Source organism: Pleurodeles waltl, chromosome 3_1, assembly GCF_031143425.1.
Source record: "Pleurodeles waltl isolate 20211129_DDA chromosome 3_1, aPleWal1.hap1.20221129, whole genome shotgun sequence".
NCBI lineage: Eukaryota > Metazoa > Chordata > Amphibia > Caudata > Salamandridae > Pleurodeles > Pleurodeles waltl.
Window position 1 is genome coordinate 1,831,723,165 of NC_090440.1, and position 14,721 is coordinate 1,831,737,885.

General features: G+C 45.2%; 1 protein-coding gene across 3 annotated transcripts in view; it reads left to right on the plus strand.

Annotated features, from left to right (window-relative positions):
* Positions 1-14,721, plus strand: part of PMS1 (PMS1 homolog 1, mismatch repair system component) — a 668,051-nt gene that overhangs the window by 228,972 nt on the left and 424,358 nt on the right. For all 3 annotated transcript variants that reach the window (XM_069225897.1, XM_069225898.1, XM_069225899.1), the window contains one exon: positions 12,014-12,936. In XM_069225897.1, the coding sequence (XP_069081998.1) occupies positions 12,014-12,936 (923 nt within the window). The remainder of the gene's footprint in view (positions 1-12,013; positions 12,937-14,721) is intronic.

Genomic DNA, 14,721 nt, shown 5'->3' on the forward strand with positions numbered 1-14,721 from the left:
TTGGGAATAGCAGAGGGTCTATAGAAAGAGAACCTAAAAGGCATTGTTTGTGTCTTACTGGCCTGACGTTCTCTCTCCCTTTGGCATTTGAGAGGGTCCAGAGGATCTGTTCACGGGCCGCCAGATCGAGCAATACGCCGCAGCCTGTCATTGCCTCCTTACTCCGTCGCCAGCAGGCTTGGCTGCTTATAAAGGCGGCGAAATGCAACAATTACCCCTTTATGCACAGAGGCTTGAAGATCTACATTTGCTGCCAACATCTTGAATGATACAACGCTTTAGAGGTGCTATTGCTCTTTGAAATACTGGAGGTAATCTGAATATTGGGCAAGTGGCACTAGGGTTTGGCCCTCAGTTGGAAAGGAACCCACATGTTCAAAGTGGAGGTGGTAGGATGGCCCTTCACAGGTTGGTTTGGAATCAGGTACTGTTGCTAAACTGCACTGGCCTCAGTTGCATTTTGTTTGTTGATGTTTTTCTATTTATTTCTCTGATTTATCTTTTTCTGTATCAGCTGGTACGCGTTTTATTATATAGCCAGACACACACAGACACACACTGAGGGCTTACCACCTGTGGTTAGACAAGACTCACCCTTTTCCCAGTTGAGTAGGACTTTTGTACCTTTAGGTCTACCGGTTCTCTCACACACACAGCTTTCTCCCTTCCTCACCTTTCTAGTTGCTACTGCTGTCATTTATTGTGAATGAACTGACCAAATTTGTCAAGTGCAAAAAGGTTGTGACGTATATTGCCATAAAATTTCCTGACATTGTGCTTGTGAAAGAGACCCACATCTCTTGCTTGGAATCTGACAAACTGGCACGGGACTGGGTGGGGAGGGTCATCTTTGCCAGCTACGGAGGTGGGATACGGACCCTGCTGGTACTCACTGTTTGCACGAACTAAAAAGTGTGGAGTGGCTATACTGTTTGAAAATCATTGCAATACCTTGTCCAAAAAATCTTGGGTGAACACGCAGGAGTGTTATGTCTTTGCACAACTTTAAGACCATAAAAACAACAATGGTGGTGTGATCCATACATGCACCAAATGCTAACGAAGTCAACTTACTGTCTGGTCTGTTTTGACTTTTTGTCAAATTTGGATGCTTCAACTGCTGGTGGAAGGGGATTGGAGCCTGGCCCATACTTGCAATAAGTAACAAGGATGGCAGGATGCTCATGTTCCCCATGCAGATAGCAAATACTTTTGACTATTATCTGAGCACCTTATATAGAGGTGAGGAGTCACCTGACCTATGTGACAAAAATGTGTTATGGCCAATGTATGTCTTCTGACTCTGTCGCTGGTAGGCAGACAACAGGTTGACGGGGACATCACGGATGAAAGATTGCAATGGCTATCACAGAGGTGCCATGCAACATGACTCCTGGGGGTGATGTTTTTCCCACAGAGTTTTGCAAGTAAAATACACAATTAGTGGCACCACTCATATGTCCAGCCATTAAGAAGGATGAGGAACGTGGTGGCTTCCCCACAGAATACAACAGAGTGATCCTTATACTGAAGGCACATAAGTACCCCACTGATTGTGTTAGCACCCACCCAATCTCACTGTTCAACACGGATATGAAGATTCTGACTAAACTGCTTGCAACATGCCTTAAGAAGGTCTTGCCTAGTCTGATATATCATTCACATGTAGCAATTGTCCCGGGCCAGTCCCCCAGGAACCATATGCGCACATTGACACATGTGTTATGGCAGGTGCTCAATGATATGAATCAGAAGATACTGCTCTCACTCAATACCGAAAATACGTTTGATCGACTGGAATGGGGATACATGTTCCGTATGTAAGAGAGTGCCGGACTAAGGCTAGGTTTCCTGGCTAAAATGCGCTGGAAATACTCAATCCCTCTTCTCAGATAAACTGTGGGAGATTTATGTTGTCAACACTCAAAATACACAGGGGGACTCAACAGGGGTGGCAACTGTCCCCACTCTTCTTCTTAGACTTGGAGTCCCTGGTGGGGGCCAGTAGACAGTGCAATAGAGTACAGGTATAATAACACTGGTGGGGGAAACAAAGATCCTGATTTTTGAGGATGATGTCCTCCTCACACTTTCAGACCCGGATACTTCAGTCCCTGCACTGATGTTCCTGATTGATTCCTTCTCTGTTTTCTTGTGGTATAGTGTCAGCTGGGCTATCATGAAACACCTACCCAAACAACCTGAAGGAGCTTTTGGGTTCTCATGGAAGACAGCCAGGCTGAAATATTTGGGGGTACTGGTGAATAAACGACTAGTGAATATGTTCATGGACAATCTGCAGTCACTGCTGTGCAAGATGGACATTGATTTTACTAAATGAACGCTCTCCACCTCTCCCTTTGGGGAAGGATGCATGTTATGAAAATGGTCACGGCTCCCTGCTTCTGTTATTTTCTGGTAGGCTGCCTCTTCCTGTCCCCAATGGCATATTGCAAGCACTCAATAAGCACATAAAAGCTTTCATCTGGATGGGATGGAAGTCTCTGAAATCAGCTCTGAAACCTCTTTCAGTGCCATTCTCGACACCAAGTCAACCAGTTCTAACCATTGAGTTGCCTGACCAGCCTGATGTCAGACAAAGAAAGATTTACGTTCGCCCTCAATCAGCAAGAAGTGGATTCAGCATCTCTTAAAAAAAGAAAAAAAAGAAGAAATTTACTTTTGAAGTGCAGAGTTGAGTGTGTTTCCGATACCCAAGAAATGTCAACACAAGGGAGCTAACTCGGTGCTTCAGCCTTCAACTAGTCCTGTTTCTACATCACCACAGCCTTTATCTTCATCACATCGCTCAACAAAGTGATTCAGATCAGGAAATGTAATGTGACCAATAATACCCTTACCAGGAGCCTTTCCCCACTTAGGAGGGAGAGAGTTCCTTGCAGGATTACTATTTACACCCTTGGAAGGATCCAAAATTTGAGCACTACCCAGCGAAGGCTTCAACAGACAATACAAGAGCTTACCATACAGTTATCTAAAGGACAGCTGATCACCATAATGTGGACCTGTGTGCTATTGAGGAGGAGGATGGAATAGAGATTTTATCCAAGATGGAGTGATGTTGGACTTGGCCCTTTCTGCAGGGCCATTCCCAAACGTTCTGCCTTTTCCCTCCTTTTTTTGCTGAATTTGTTTTTGTTGGCCTTAGGATTCTGTATACTTTACAACTGCTAACCAGTGCTAAAGTGCCTGTGCTCTCTACTCTAAACATGCTGGAATTGGCTTATACCAATTGGCATATTTAATTTACTTGTAATTCCTTAGTACAGTGGCACCACATGTCCCCAGGGCCTAACAATAAAATTCTTCTTGTAGGTTTGTAGCACTGATTGTGCCACCCACAGATCCTGTGTGTGCAGTTTAAACTGCCAATTTGACGTGGTGAAATACACCTTTTACCTGACCCAAACCTTTCTTTTTAATACATATGTCACCCCAGCGCAGGCCCTAGATAGCCCTAAGGGCAGAGTGCTGTGTATTTAAAATGTTGGACATATTTTTTTAAGTTTTGCATGTCCTGGTAATGAAAACCTCTAAAATGTGTTTTTTCTAAATTTTTAATATTAGAATCATGCTATTACATATTATAAGCGTAATTTGCAAATTGGAAATGGTAATTGATTCATGTTTGGTGTCTCAAAAATCCAAAGCTAAAATCCTACCTTATTGTGATGTTGGATTTTAAAGTACGATTCTGAAATTCCACTTTTAGAAAATGGTTGTAGGAAGCTGGCTCTGTATATACTATATCAAAATGAGATATTGTGTGCCCAGAGTCCAGGGTTTCCCCAGAGGCTTAACAGAGACTAAAGTAGATAATACTAATGCTCTCTTTTGTGGTAGCGTCGTCGAGCAGTTAGGCTCATCAGAGGGTGGTGCAAAGCATTTGTTGTACACACAGACAATAAAGGAAGCCCACACTCAATGACTAACTCCAGACCAAAGGTTTTTATATAGCAAAAATATCTTTTGTTAATTTATTTCTAGTACCACAAGATTCAAGTTGCAGGTAAGTACATGAATAAATAGGTATTCCACATATGTATCAATACCACTTCGATTAGGATTGGCAAGTTATACAGTTTTCGAATAAATGGCAATAATCGGTTTTAAAATTTGACACAGTGCAATTTTCAGAAACAGTTCCTGGGGGAAGAAAAGTTAGTACGGTTTGGAGGTAGTACAGGATTTACAGTGCCAGTCTCTGGGGGTTAGGGGGTCCATAGGTTGGCGTTCAAGTCAACTCCACCCACAATCAGCCATACAGGGCGGGCCTGGTGCAGAGGTCAAAGATGAGGCAAATTTAACATGGGCTCCTATAGAGACTGGGGGCACTCGAATCAGGCCTGCATGCAGGTAAGTAACCGCGTCTTCAGAGGGCAGACCTGGATGGGTTCAGAGGACCACCGGGGGGGGGGGGCACAGGTCAGCACCAAACACACACCCTCAGTGGTGCTGGGGCGGCCGGGTGCAGCGTGCAAATACAGAGTCAGGCTGCCAGTGCTTTCCTATAGAGGGACCCCGAGGGCCACCAAGATGCTGCAGGTGAAGTCCAGGGTGTTGGTTCCGGGAAACCAAAGGCTGGACAAGGAAGGGGGGCTATCTGCTGGACGTTGCTGCACCGAAGGTCTGATTTCCCCAAGGCCAGGGGGCTGCGGGTAACTTTTGGTGTCGGAAATCTTCATCTGGTTTTATTGCGGTCAGGGGAGGGGGGGGGCTCTCCGGATTCAGTCTGCAGGCATCGTGGTGGTGGACCGGAGGGGTCACCCCAGGGTGGACCCTTGCTTAGAATCCCTTGGGGACCAGCTCTAGTCAGTTGGGCCTCCTGGACTTTGACCATGAGCGTCGAGTGCAGAGTGGTAAGGATTTGCGGATGCGGGCGGTTCTGGAGTCCTGAGTGTGAGTGATTTCTCTTTTGGACAGGGCTGTTGTCAATGGGAGTTCTTGGTCCTCTGTGATGCAGGCAGTCCTCTGGAGGCTTCTCAGAGGTCGCTGAACCCTCAGGATGTGTTGATTTTTTTTGCAGGGCTTTTTGAAGCTGGAGACTGGCCGGTAGGGCTGGGGCCAAGTCACTTTTCGTCCTTCGTCTTCTCCCCTGGGGTTTCAACTTAGCAGTCCTTCTTTCTTCTTGTGAGGTTGCTGGGAATCTGACAAACTGAGTTCAGGGGAGCCCTTAAGTCATGGATTTAGCAGCGTTACAGGGGTCAGAGGGCAGTAGCCAATGGCTACTCTCCCTGAGAGTGGCTACACTCTTCCTGTGTCCACTGCCTTTGGGGAGGGGAACACAAACCTAACCCTATTGGTCCCTGTCCTCCAAACTAAGATGGAGAATTTTGCAAGGAGAGGGTCATCTCAGCACTGGACACCTTAGGGGTGGTCCCAGATGAGGTGGTCACTCCTCCTTGTTTTTCCTAAGTTTCCTGCCGAACTTGCTGCCAAAAGTGGGGCTTTGTCTGGGGGGTGGGCATTTCCAATAGCTGGAGTGCCCTGGGCTGGGACACTGTAACAAGAGACCTGAGCCTTTGAGGCTCACTGCCAGGTGTTACAGTTCCTGCAGGGGGGAGGTGTGAAGCACCTCCACCCAGTGCAGGCTTTGTTTCTGGCCACCAAGAGCACAAAGGATCTCACCCCATGTGGTCAGAAACTCATCTCTTAGTGGCAGGCTGGCACAGACCAGTCGGTCCTGCACTAAAAGGTTGGGTAAAATACAGGGGACATCTCTAAAAGTGCATTGTTCAATAAATCCAACAGTGGCATCATTGTGGATTTATTGTGCTGAGAAGTTTGATACCAATCTTCCAGTAATCAGTGAAGCCATTATGGAGCGGTGGAGTTCATAATGACAAACTCCCTGACCATATACTCCATATGGCCACGCTGCACTTACAATGTCTAAGAATGGACTTAGACACTGTAGGGACATATTGCTCATGCAGCTATGCCCTCACCTGTGTTACAGTGTACCCTGCCTTAGGGCTGTAAGGCCTGCTCGAGGGGTAACTTACCTATGCCGTAAGCCGTGGTTTGTGGGCATGGCAGCCCGAGAGAGGTTCCATGTCAACTTTGTCTTTTTCTCCCCACCAGCACACACAAGCTGCAATAGCAGTGTGCATGTGCTTAGTGAGGGGTCCCCCAGGGTGGCATAATACATGATGCAACCCTTGGGGACCTTCCTTGGCCACAGGGCCCTTGGTACCTTTTACAAGGGACTTAACTGTGTGCCAGGGGGTGCCAATTGTGGAAACAATGGTACATGTTTTGGGAAAGAACACTGGTGCTGGGGCCCAGGTAGCAGGATCCCAGCACACTCTTAGGCAATGTTGGCATCAATATCAGGCAGAAAGTGGGGAGGGGGGGGGTAACCATGCCAACAAGGGCACTTTCCTACAATGAGCATTTTCTTGCCTTAGCTATTTGGTGCCTGCAGCCTGTCTCTGGGTCACATTGTTGGATGTGAGTGGCAGTTGGGCTGTGTGCATTCCTCTTGGACAGTCAAACACAATGGAAGCTTATCTGTGACTAGATGGGCCATCACTGGGAGGTTGGGAGGAGCTAGGCACAGCCCCACTTTCACTTGAATAGACTGTGTTCTGCCTCCACAGAAAGGGCTGCATATTCCCTGTAGTTAGTCTGGAGCCAGGACCAGGGCCAGAAAGGCAGGGCATCTGTGCACTTCAAAGGCATGTGTCTAGAAGCTTCTCACCCTTCAAAGGCACAACTGTATATAAAGGGAAGACCTCAGACGCCACCCCTTCAGTAGACTTCTGGACCAGTGGATTCTCTGCCAGGAAGAAGGACTGCTGTGCTGCTACAAGGACAGCCACTCTGCTGGACTGCTGCCCTGTTGTGCTGACCTGCTGCTTGTTGCCTTCTTGCCTGAGTGAGAAAGACTAGACTTGCATCTCTTGACTCCAGAGTGACTCCGAGGGCTAGTTGACGAGCCTTCTAATCTGAATCCTCAGGGACATAACGAGCTTCCAACAGACTTGCACCTGCACCTGGACTCTGCCATCTGTGTGCCTACCCTGCCGAGTGGTGCCACTCCAGTCCTGGACTCTTGGAAGTGGGCTTAAGGTGCTCAGCCAGCCTCTGTGGATCCAGACACATCTCCTCTGCTGCGTAACACAAGCCCAGCCAGATCTGACGCATCGCTGCTGATATGTGGATTGTACCCATCAAAGAGATCCGCATTGTATCTCCTCATAACCACTGCACCACCCCAATGCACAATACATCCTCGATGCAGGCCCTTGCACCCCTAGATGACGGCAGACTTGATTAGAACTTCATATTCTGCATCACAGCCTTGCAGCTCTTCAGACACGATGCACCGCTCTGACTGCACACTGCAACCTTGGTGCTGGACTTCGCATCGCAAGCCCCATTGATGGGATTCTTGATGATGCAGACCTTCGCATCACACCCTTGCCGCATACTGCAACCAGTGCATCACTTCGGCTGTGTGACACATCTTTGACCCGCATCCATGCAACACTCTGCAAACCAGAATTCAAGTTACTTTGTTTAAGAGGACAAACTGGATCCCTATAGCCGGCCTGTAGTCCATCACGGTCAGCCTGAACTTGTGACTTTGTCCCAATCCGGCATAACCAAATACCCATAGTTGGCGATTTGTGCTTTTTGGTGCTATTTTGACCTAAATCTTTAAAATTGAATGTCTCTGGTTCTACTGATTTAATTGTTGTAGTTTTGGTGTAATTGTATTTATTAAAGGCGGCTCTGATTTTCTAACCTGGTGTGGGATCTTTTTGTGTGGTGTTTTCACTGTTTTACTGTTTGAAGTGTTGCACAAATACATTATACATTGCCCCTAGATAAGTCTGACTGCTCTGTGCCAAGCAACCAGCGGGTGAGCGCAGGTTAATTGTGGTTTGCTGGTGTTTTACCTTGACCAGGATTGTGGTTGCGTCTTGACCACGGCTTACAGCCCAGTCAACCAACAACCCAAATCCTTATAAGTGGTTAGTCGAGTTTCTGCCTGTCCTAAAGAGCATGAGCAAGCACGTATAACTAGGTATGTATGACCAGATGTGTGGCAGCATAGAAAGTAAAGTAGCCTGTGAAAGTTACTGTAGTAACTCCTATGGTGGATAAGAAATATAAACCAGTTCCTGATGACCCACTCTACATAAGGGATCATGTACCACTTGACTCCATAGTAGTGCTTTCAACTAGGGAGAGCCTTTGCATAGGGAACTGGATAGGCCCTACCACCAGATAAGCAGGGTTGCAATACAGATGCAGCGGTAAAATGTTAGCAGTAGAAGTGGCAAGGAGTTGGTTCAAAAAGGCAAGATAATATCCAACACAATCATAATTTGAGGCTTAGATGCAGAAGAAACTGCTTCTCCAAAAATGTATACTAGCGTCATCTTTAGGAGACATGCAAGGCTCAGGGTGTCAGTAGTACTTTCGGGTGTCCAACAGTATCTCATCATCTGTTTTGATGTGGAACACAAGTGGACATTATCCTTGAACATTTTGTGAAAAGACATAGACACATCCAAACCACTCTGGAATCAAACCAGGAGGCCTGTTTTTCGGTACTAACAGGTAAGACAGGGGTACCAATATTGTAGCAACACCACAGCCTCCCGGGTTTCAACAACGGTAATTTTAGGAGGCACAGCTTCAAAGAATCATCTCCGGGCGAGGTGACAAAAGCAGCGGCCGAAGATAAGGTACAAGAGACCTAGGAAAGGGCACCTCCATCTCCAAGCAGCGACTTCCACACAATACCTTTGATCGCACAGCATCTTTCAGGAGGAGGAGATCAGATTATTCCTTCCACACATGGAGGAAATATCTTCAGAAAAATGGGTTCTGTTAATTGTCCTTCAGGTACACTGGTTGGAGTTTCACATCATGTCACAAGACACCCCACATCACCATGCTGCAGTCAGTTATGCACATCAGAGACTGCACGAGGAGGTGCAAGCACTTTGCAGCACGGGTGCTATACCACCTGTACCTGTGCTTCAAGGGGGTCAAGGGAGATAGTCCCTATACTTCCTGATCCGAAAGCAAAACGTGACGCTAGACCTTAGGCCAGTAAATTGTTACATACTGTTGGAGCACTTCAAGATGATCACCCTGCAGGACGTCAGTCCATTTTTCTGCACAGGAGATCATAGAGTGATCCTCGATCGCAAGGACACATACTTTCACGTCCCCTGTGCATCATTTCTACCTCAGATTCATGGTAAGTGAACATCACTACAAATTCAAGGTGTTACTTATTGGATACTCTGCATTGTAGCAGCATACGGAGCCTTGAGAGACATCATTGGGCACACTCTCTTCATGAGACTGAAATTGTAGGAGGGCCTGGTTTCTCGAAGGGAGGTGAACCAGTGTAAGTTCAGGTCTTCCATCTCCACCTTTCAGAGACAGTTAATGAGAATGGAATAATTGACCGTGTTGAATGCTGTAGAAAGGTTTAACAGTAACAGATCAGCCAAGTCCAAAAGTCATCAAGGCCAATTACCAGCAAGGTTTCTGTCCTGTGGTTCTGTTAAAGCCAAATTTACCTTCATCCAGTAGATTATGGTTCTCAAGATTAGCTAGCCACCTTGCAAGATGCTTTATCATCGGTTTGCCGTTAAATGGTAGCAGAATAATAAGACAAAGGTTCTTCAAGTTCGAGGCATCCATGCCAGGTTTTTTTTAACAGGGAGTGTAATGGTTCTCTTTTTACATCGATCTGGACATGGATCTGGGAAAGCTACAGACGTCAATGAGGAGTAAATTATCTAACTCGATTTATTGCAGTTGACAAGCTGGTGTCCTTTAGTAATGGCCACAGGGCACAGTTCATCAGACGAACCTGGTTTAAGGGTGATCAAGGCTTAACAGAACTCCACTTCACTCCTTGGAAGAAAGGACAGTATTACAACTCTGGGTATGACGTCCCGCCAAGTGAAGGCAAAGAATTCTACTTCATTGTTTTGGATTGTTCTGTGGGATTGAAATTGTGAGTGCAGGGGTTTTTCTAGTCTCACCCACCAGGAGCACTCTTCTTGCAAATTGTTTGTTCTTTTTTTGTGTTTGTTTTCAGTGTTGCGCATCATCTTTTCATACCATCTTTTCTTACCTTCTTGATGCATTCGTTTGTAAGTGTTTGAAGGCGAAATACACTTTTTCCTTTTTGCTGGGATTTCTCCTCCCTCAGGAGACTGGGTCAAATATTGATGGGCTATGGTTCAATTTCACCAGTCACGTTTTTCCATCGTTGAGGTGACATGGCCTCCCAAATATGATTTGGCTGAATATTTTCAATGCTTCAGGATTAGACCAGTCTCTTTTTTTACCCTAACTCTTTTTTGTACAAAAAGTGGTGGATGGGTGTCGGTAGCTTCTTTTAATTTAAGTTGTCTTTGAAAGTAACATGGAGAAGAACAAGTTACTTATCTGTAGAATCAGGTCTCCATCATGGGTATCCTATTACTAGCAATCCACCATCTTCCGTAATAAAGAATTCAGAAAGGCGGCATAGTTTTAGTGCATTATATTGCTTTCTTCAGTCCACTGGCAAACAAGCTGAGGGACCAGCTGCCTTATAGACAAAGAGCCGTTTTTTCTCTGCGCGAATTGGGAGATAGTTTCCTTTATTTTGTTATTTTTTCAAAGGCAGAAACTAAAAATAATAAGGGCAACAATACAGTTTTATTTTTTGAAGTGGTCATAGCTTTTTTCCCTCTGTTAAAATAAATTTACTAGGATCTAAGACATCACCAGATATATTCTAAAATTTATGAATGTAGATCTGCGTGATGTAGAATTGACAAGTTAAGGTGTTTTCCTCTGAGTTTGTTTCCTAGCACGTGAGTGCTGTTCGTTACTTTGGTACATGATTTTCTATTGGCCTGTAGTTTCAAAAGGAATCAAAAAGATGCAAGTACCTATTTGATAATTTATTCTCTTTGGACTACATTTAATGTTTTTGTTATTATATGTCCTTCCTCTCCCCTGGCCTCCCTTCCCATTGTTTCTGGGCGCGTGCACCCTCGCGCGCAGTTCTGGTTCAGAATGTTGGAGCTGGTTGGCAGTTGGTGGGAAAACGTTATAGTATTCTGTGAGGAGGCTTGCGCGTCATGATTAAACGTAGCGTGCTCCCAATTTGTGGCTGCTGTCTCCACTACAAAAGGTTATGCTGATTTATTCAGGTATGCTGATTTATTCAAGTAAACACATAGTTTACTTGTAGGCCCCACCAAGTAAGATTTGAGCCTTTATTTGCCTTTCTGCCTCGCCTGATCTAACGGTCACTTTCAGCTTCGCCCTCCACTGAACACTTTCTACGTGATGCATTCTATGCTGTAACATGTAAACCTTCAAAAATAACAGTTTCCTTTCCCCACAACAAAGACCAACAGAGGATATCGCACTCCTACCGCCTTGTGCATCCAAACCCTCCAACAAAGGACAGGCACACAACTTGGAAGTTGCTTTCTCAAACAGAAACAAAAACACAAGTGCCTCATCCACACAATGAGCTGACGTGCAAATATGCATGCAATGGAGAGACCCAGAGGCACACAGTAGTATCACAGTACCACAACTACTTACTGTGAACACGTTGTCACATTGACTGGCTCACAGATGGCCTTCTAAAAACAGACTTATGTTCACTAGTGTTAAAAACCTGCTGCTTCATCCGTTTAGTGGGATATAGCATTTGTACCGCTCACTAGCGCACGTGTACACATTCTGACGAACAGGATGTCACACACACCAGCACACAACATTGGCAGGATATATTAACTCCACTCTCCGACATATATCATCTCACCAGCAAAAGAAATACATTTGCATGCAAACCGCACACAAACGGAAAGTAAACCAAACCATTCTAACATGATAACATATACTGTACACCTTCACGCTTGATTCAGTTAAATCCAATAAAATGTACTGCTTTTTTACTTAAGATTTGATAGCGTTTCCTAATATGTATACCTTTACTTTTCAGGAACATGTCTTGCTTGCTATGGAAAATGTCTTAACATCAATGTATGGGTCACTCGCCGGTACAATTTCCAGAGGAAGTGATAGAGCAGATGTGACCTGTGTGGACATGTTTGTTAATCCAGCAGAACAAACAGATGTTCTTGTCAATGAAATTGAACCTTCTGGAAACGATGGTCCCAAGACTCATACTTCATCATTTTCATTCAGTAACGACGTGCAAAATAGTCAAGCAGGAAAAAACACAGAGGCCTGCTTAAAACATCACATATTTGTCTGTGATAATCCTCTTGGTCCAGTTAACAAGAATGAAGAGTCAGACATTCATAGTGCATGTAATAACATGTTTCTCAAAGGCTCAAATAATGAACTTTCTTCACACAGAGACAGCCAAAGTGAATGCAGTATTGCTTTTGCTATTGATGATATTAGTCTTTTGGACTCTCAGCCTCAGGAAGACCATCTCCAGAGAGCCGTTCAAAGTGTTGCTTTGGAAACAATTGACGAAGCACCAGCAGTCTCGAAGGATGCTTCGCAAATCTGTGCTGATAGTTGGAGCATGGGGAACGCACTCAAAAATGCCAGTGGAGGAAATATGGAACCTGTCAAAATCCTGATACCCGGGGTAGAGAATGCAGTAAATCCTCCAGTAGGTGCGAATACTTTTGAGGCAATGAACTCAGCTGAGAAAGTGCCAAAAAGCCCACGCCAAAATATATCGAATGTGGTCAATAAAAAATCTGGGCAGATTACACCCTATGACTTGATTAGCAATCGGGCAATAAGAAAGCCTATGTCAGCCATTGACGTTTTCATGCAAGACTATCGGCTCAAGGTTTTAGCAGAGAACCCGAAGGCTTGCACGGACGACATTACTGTGACAAGCAAAGGACTGTGGAACACATTAAGTGAAGACGAGCGAGAAAAGTAAGTTTCCAGATCTCACATGGGATCAGTAAACCTCTAGTTTCCACTTTGTGTGACTCATTGGGTGTAAAAAACGTTATGGAAGTGAGCTCCAAATTTATTAAAATGCTGTGAAAAAAATTGGATCATGTGGCATTACGTGCTGAAGCTGACAAAAAGGTTATTGCTAATTGATATGTTTACATCCTGCAGACTTGTGCTGCTTTTTGGGTTAAGTTTGATATCCGAGTTTCCACATTTCCAACTTCTAAATGTTTTTGTCCGGCATATAATGGCTTTAAATTTCCATATTTCCCAGTTATATTTTTAATGATCTAGTAACGTCTGTGGTCCAGATGAACTAAAGGTTGAGTCGAACCGCAGAAACTGTGATTATATTCTGTCTGCGAACGCTACCGCAGCATTTTTTTGCATTCTTCCGGATGTATTAATCCGAGACGGCTCTTAGAGACCATTCAGAATGATTCACTGTAAGCCTTCCTTATTATTTTCATGAAGCATGATTCCCTCTTTGAATCCTTGTGGATATCTGTGATGCCGTGATGTGGTTTGACTGCCAACAATACATTGCATTCACCATTATTGCTCTAAAGGGAAGGCTGGCATACGAAAAAAAATGTCACCAATGTCACAATGCAAAGGGAAGGTTTGGAGCAGTCTCAGTTCTCTGCATCCTTCAGTGCCTGTCCTGCAGCTCACATTCGGGCAGTGGAAGCTAAACCTCACAGAGATCTTATGGACATGTACAGTCACTGATCTTTCAGTCGTGCTGCATGCGCAAATCATTGATACATTTCCTTCAGAGTCATAAGACTGGACCGGCTCTACCTTTCTGCCGTTGAGTGGCAGTTTGCAATGAATCGCAGTGTCGGCAATGAGAGTCACAAAGGTATTTGCAACTTACATGACAATGTAGTACATTTCAAATTGGGCTTTTACAGTCATAAAGGGTGTCAGTTTGCATAGTGCAGGCTTTACATAAGCAAAAGTCCATCGTAGATCTGGTCCTTACTTTGGTTTTATGGGAGCCTTTTTAATCATTTGTAAGACGCAAGAGACAACAGGGGTACATTTTCTACAATATATGCATATTCTGTAATGCGTTTATTTTGTTTATAGAAGCTGTTTCTTTAGGGTGACGCATGCTAAGGTGCACACACTGTTTTATAAAAATGTTGACGTTTGTAGTGTAAAATTAGACTACATTTATTGGCAGAGGATGTGATTTGTAGTCAACATGGCCCTGGACTAGGCAATAAAGAGCATTTCCTCTGCCTGGTATGTCCTTTTTCTTGCCTAGCACTTTCAGCATCTAGCAGATTCTTGTATTTACGTTGATATTTTGTCAGGACGGGGGAAGCGCCTCTGGTGGAGAGTGTGACTTTTAAGGCCCTATGTCGTTGCCTGCCTTTTCAATAAGTATCTTCTTTCTTGTAACTTGGAACATAACCAGTGGCGGCCCGTCCTTTAGGGCGGAGGGGCCACGCCACCCCACCTTTTGCCCCCCATGAAGAGTGTCTGTCAGGCTGAACAAAGGTCAGCCTGACAGACACTCTTCATGTTCAGGTCAGGCAGCCAGGGGCAGACATGCGCGATTTGTCCAGACTCCTGGCTGCCTGAGCTGAACTTTGTTGGGCTGAGGAGATCACAGGTCCTATGGGCGTGACCTCCTCGGCCCAGCAAAGGTGCCTCGAGCCCCTCCCCTGGGTGACGAGGAAAGTGTCACCAATTGACACTCTCCCTGGGCGCTTCAGGTTTAAGCCCTGAAGTGCCCAGGGCGAGTGT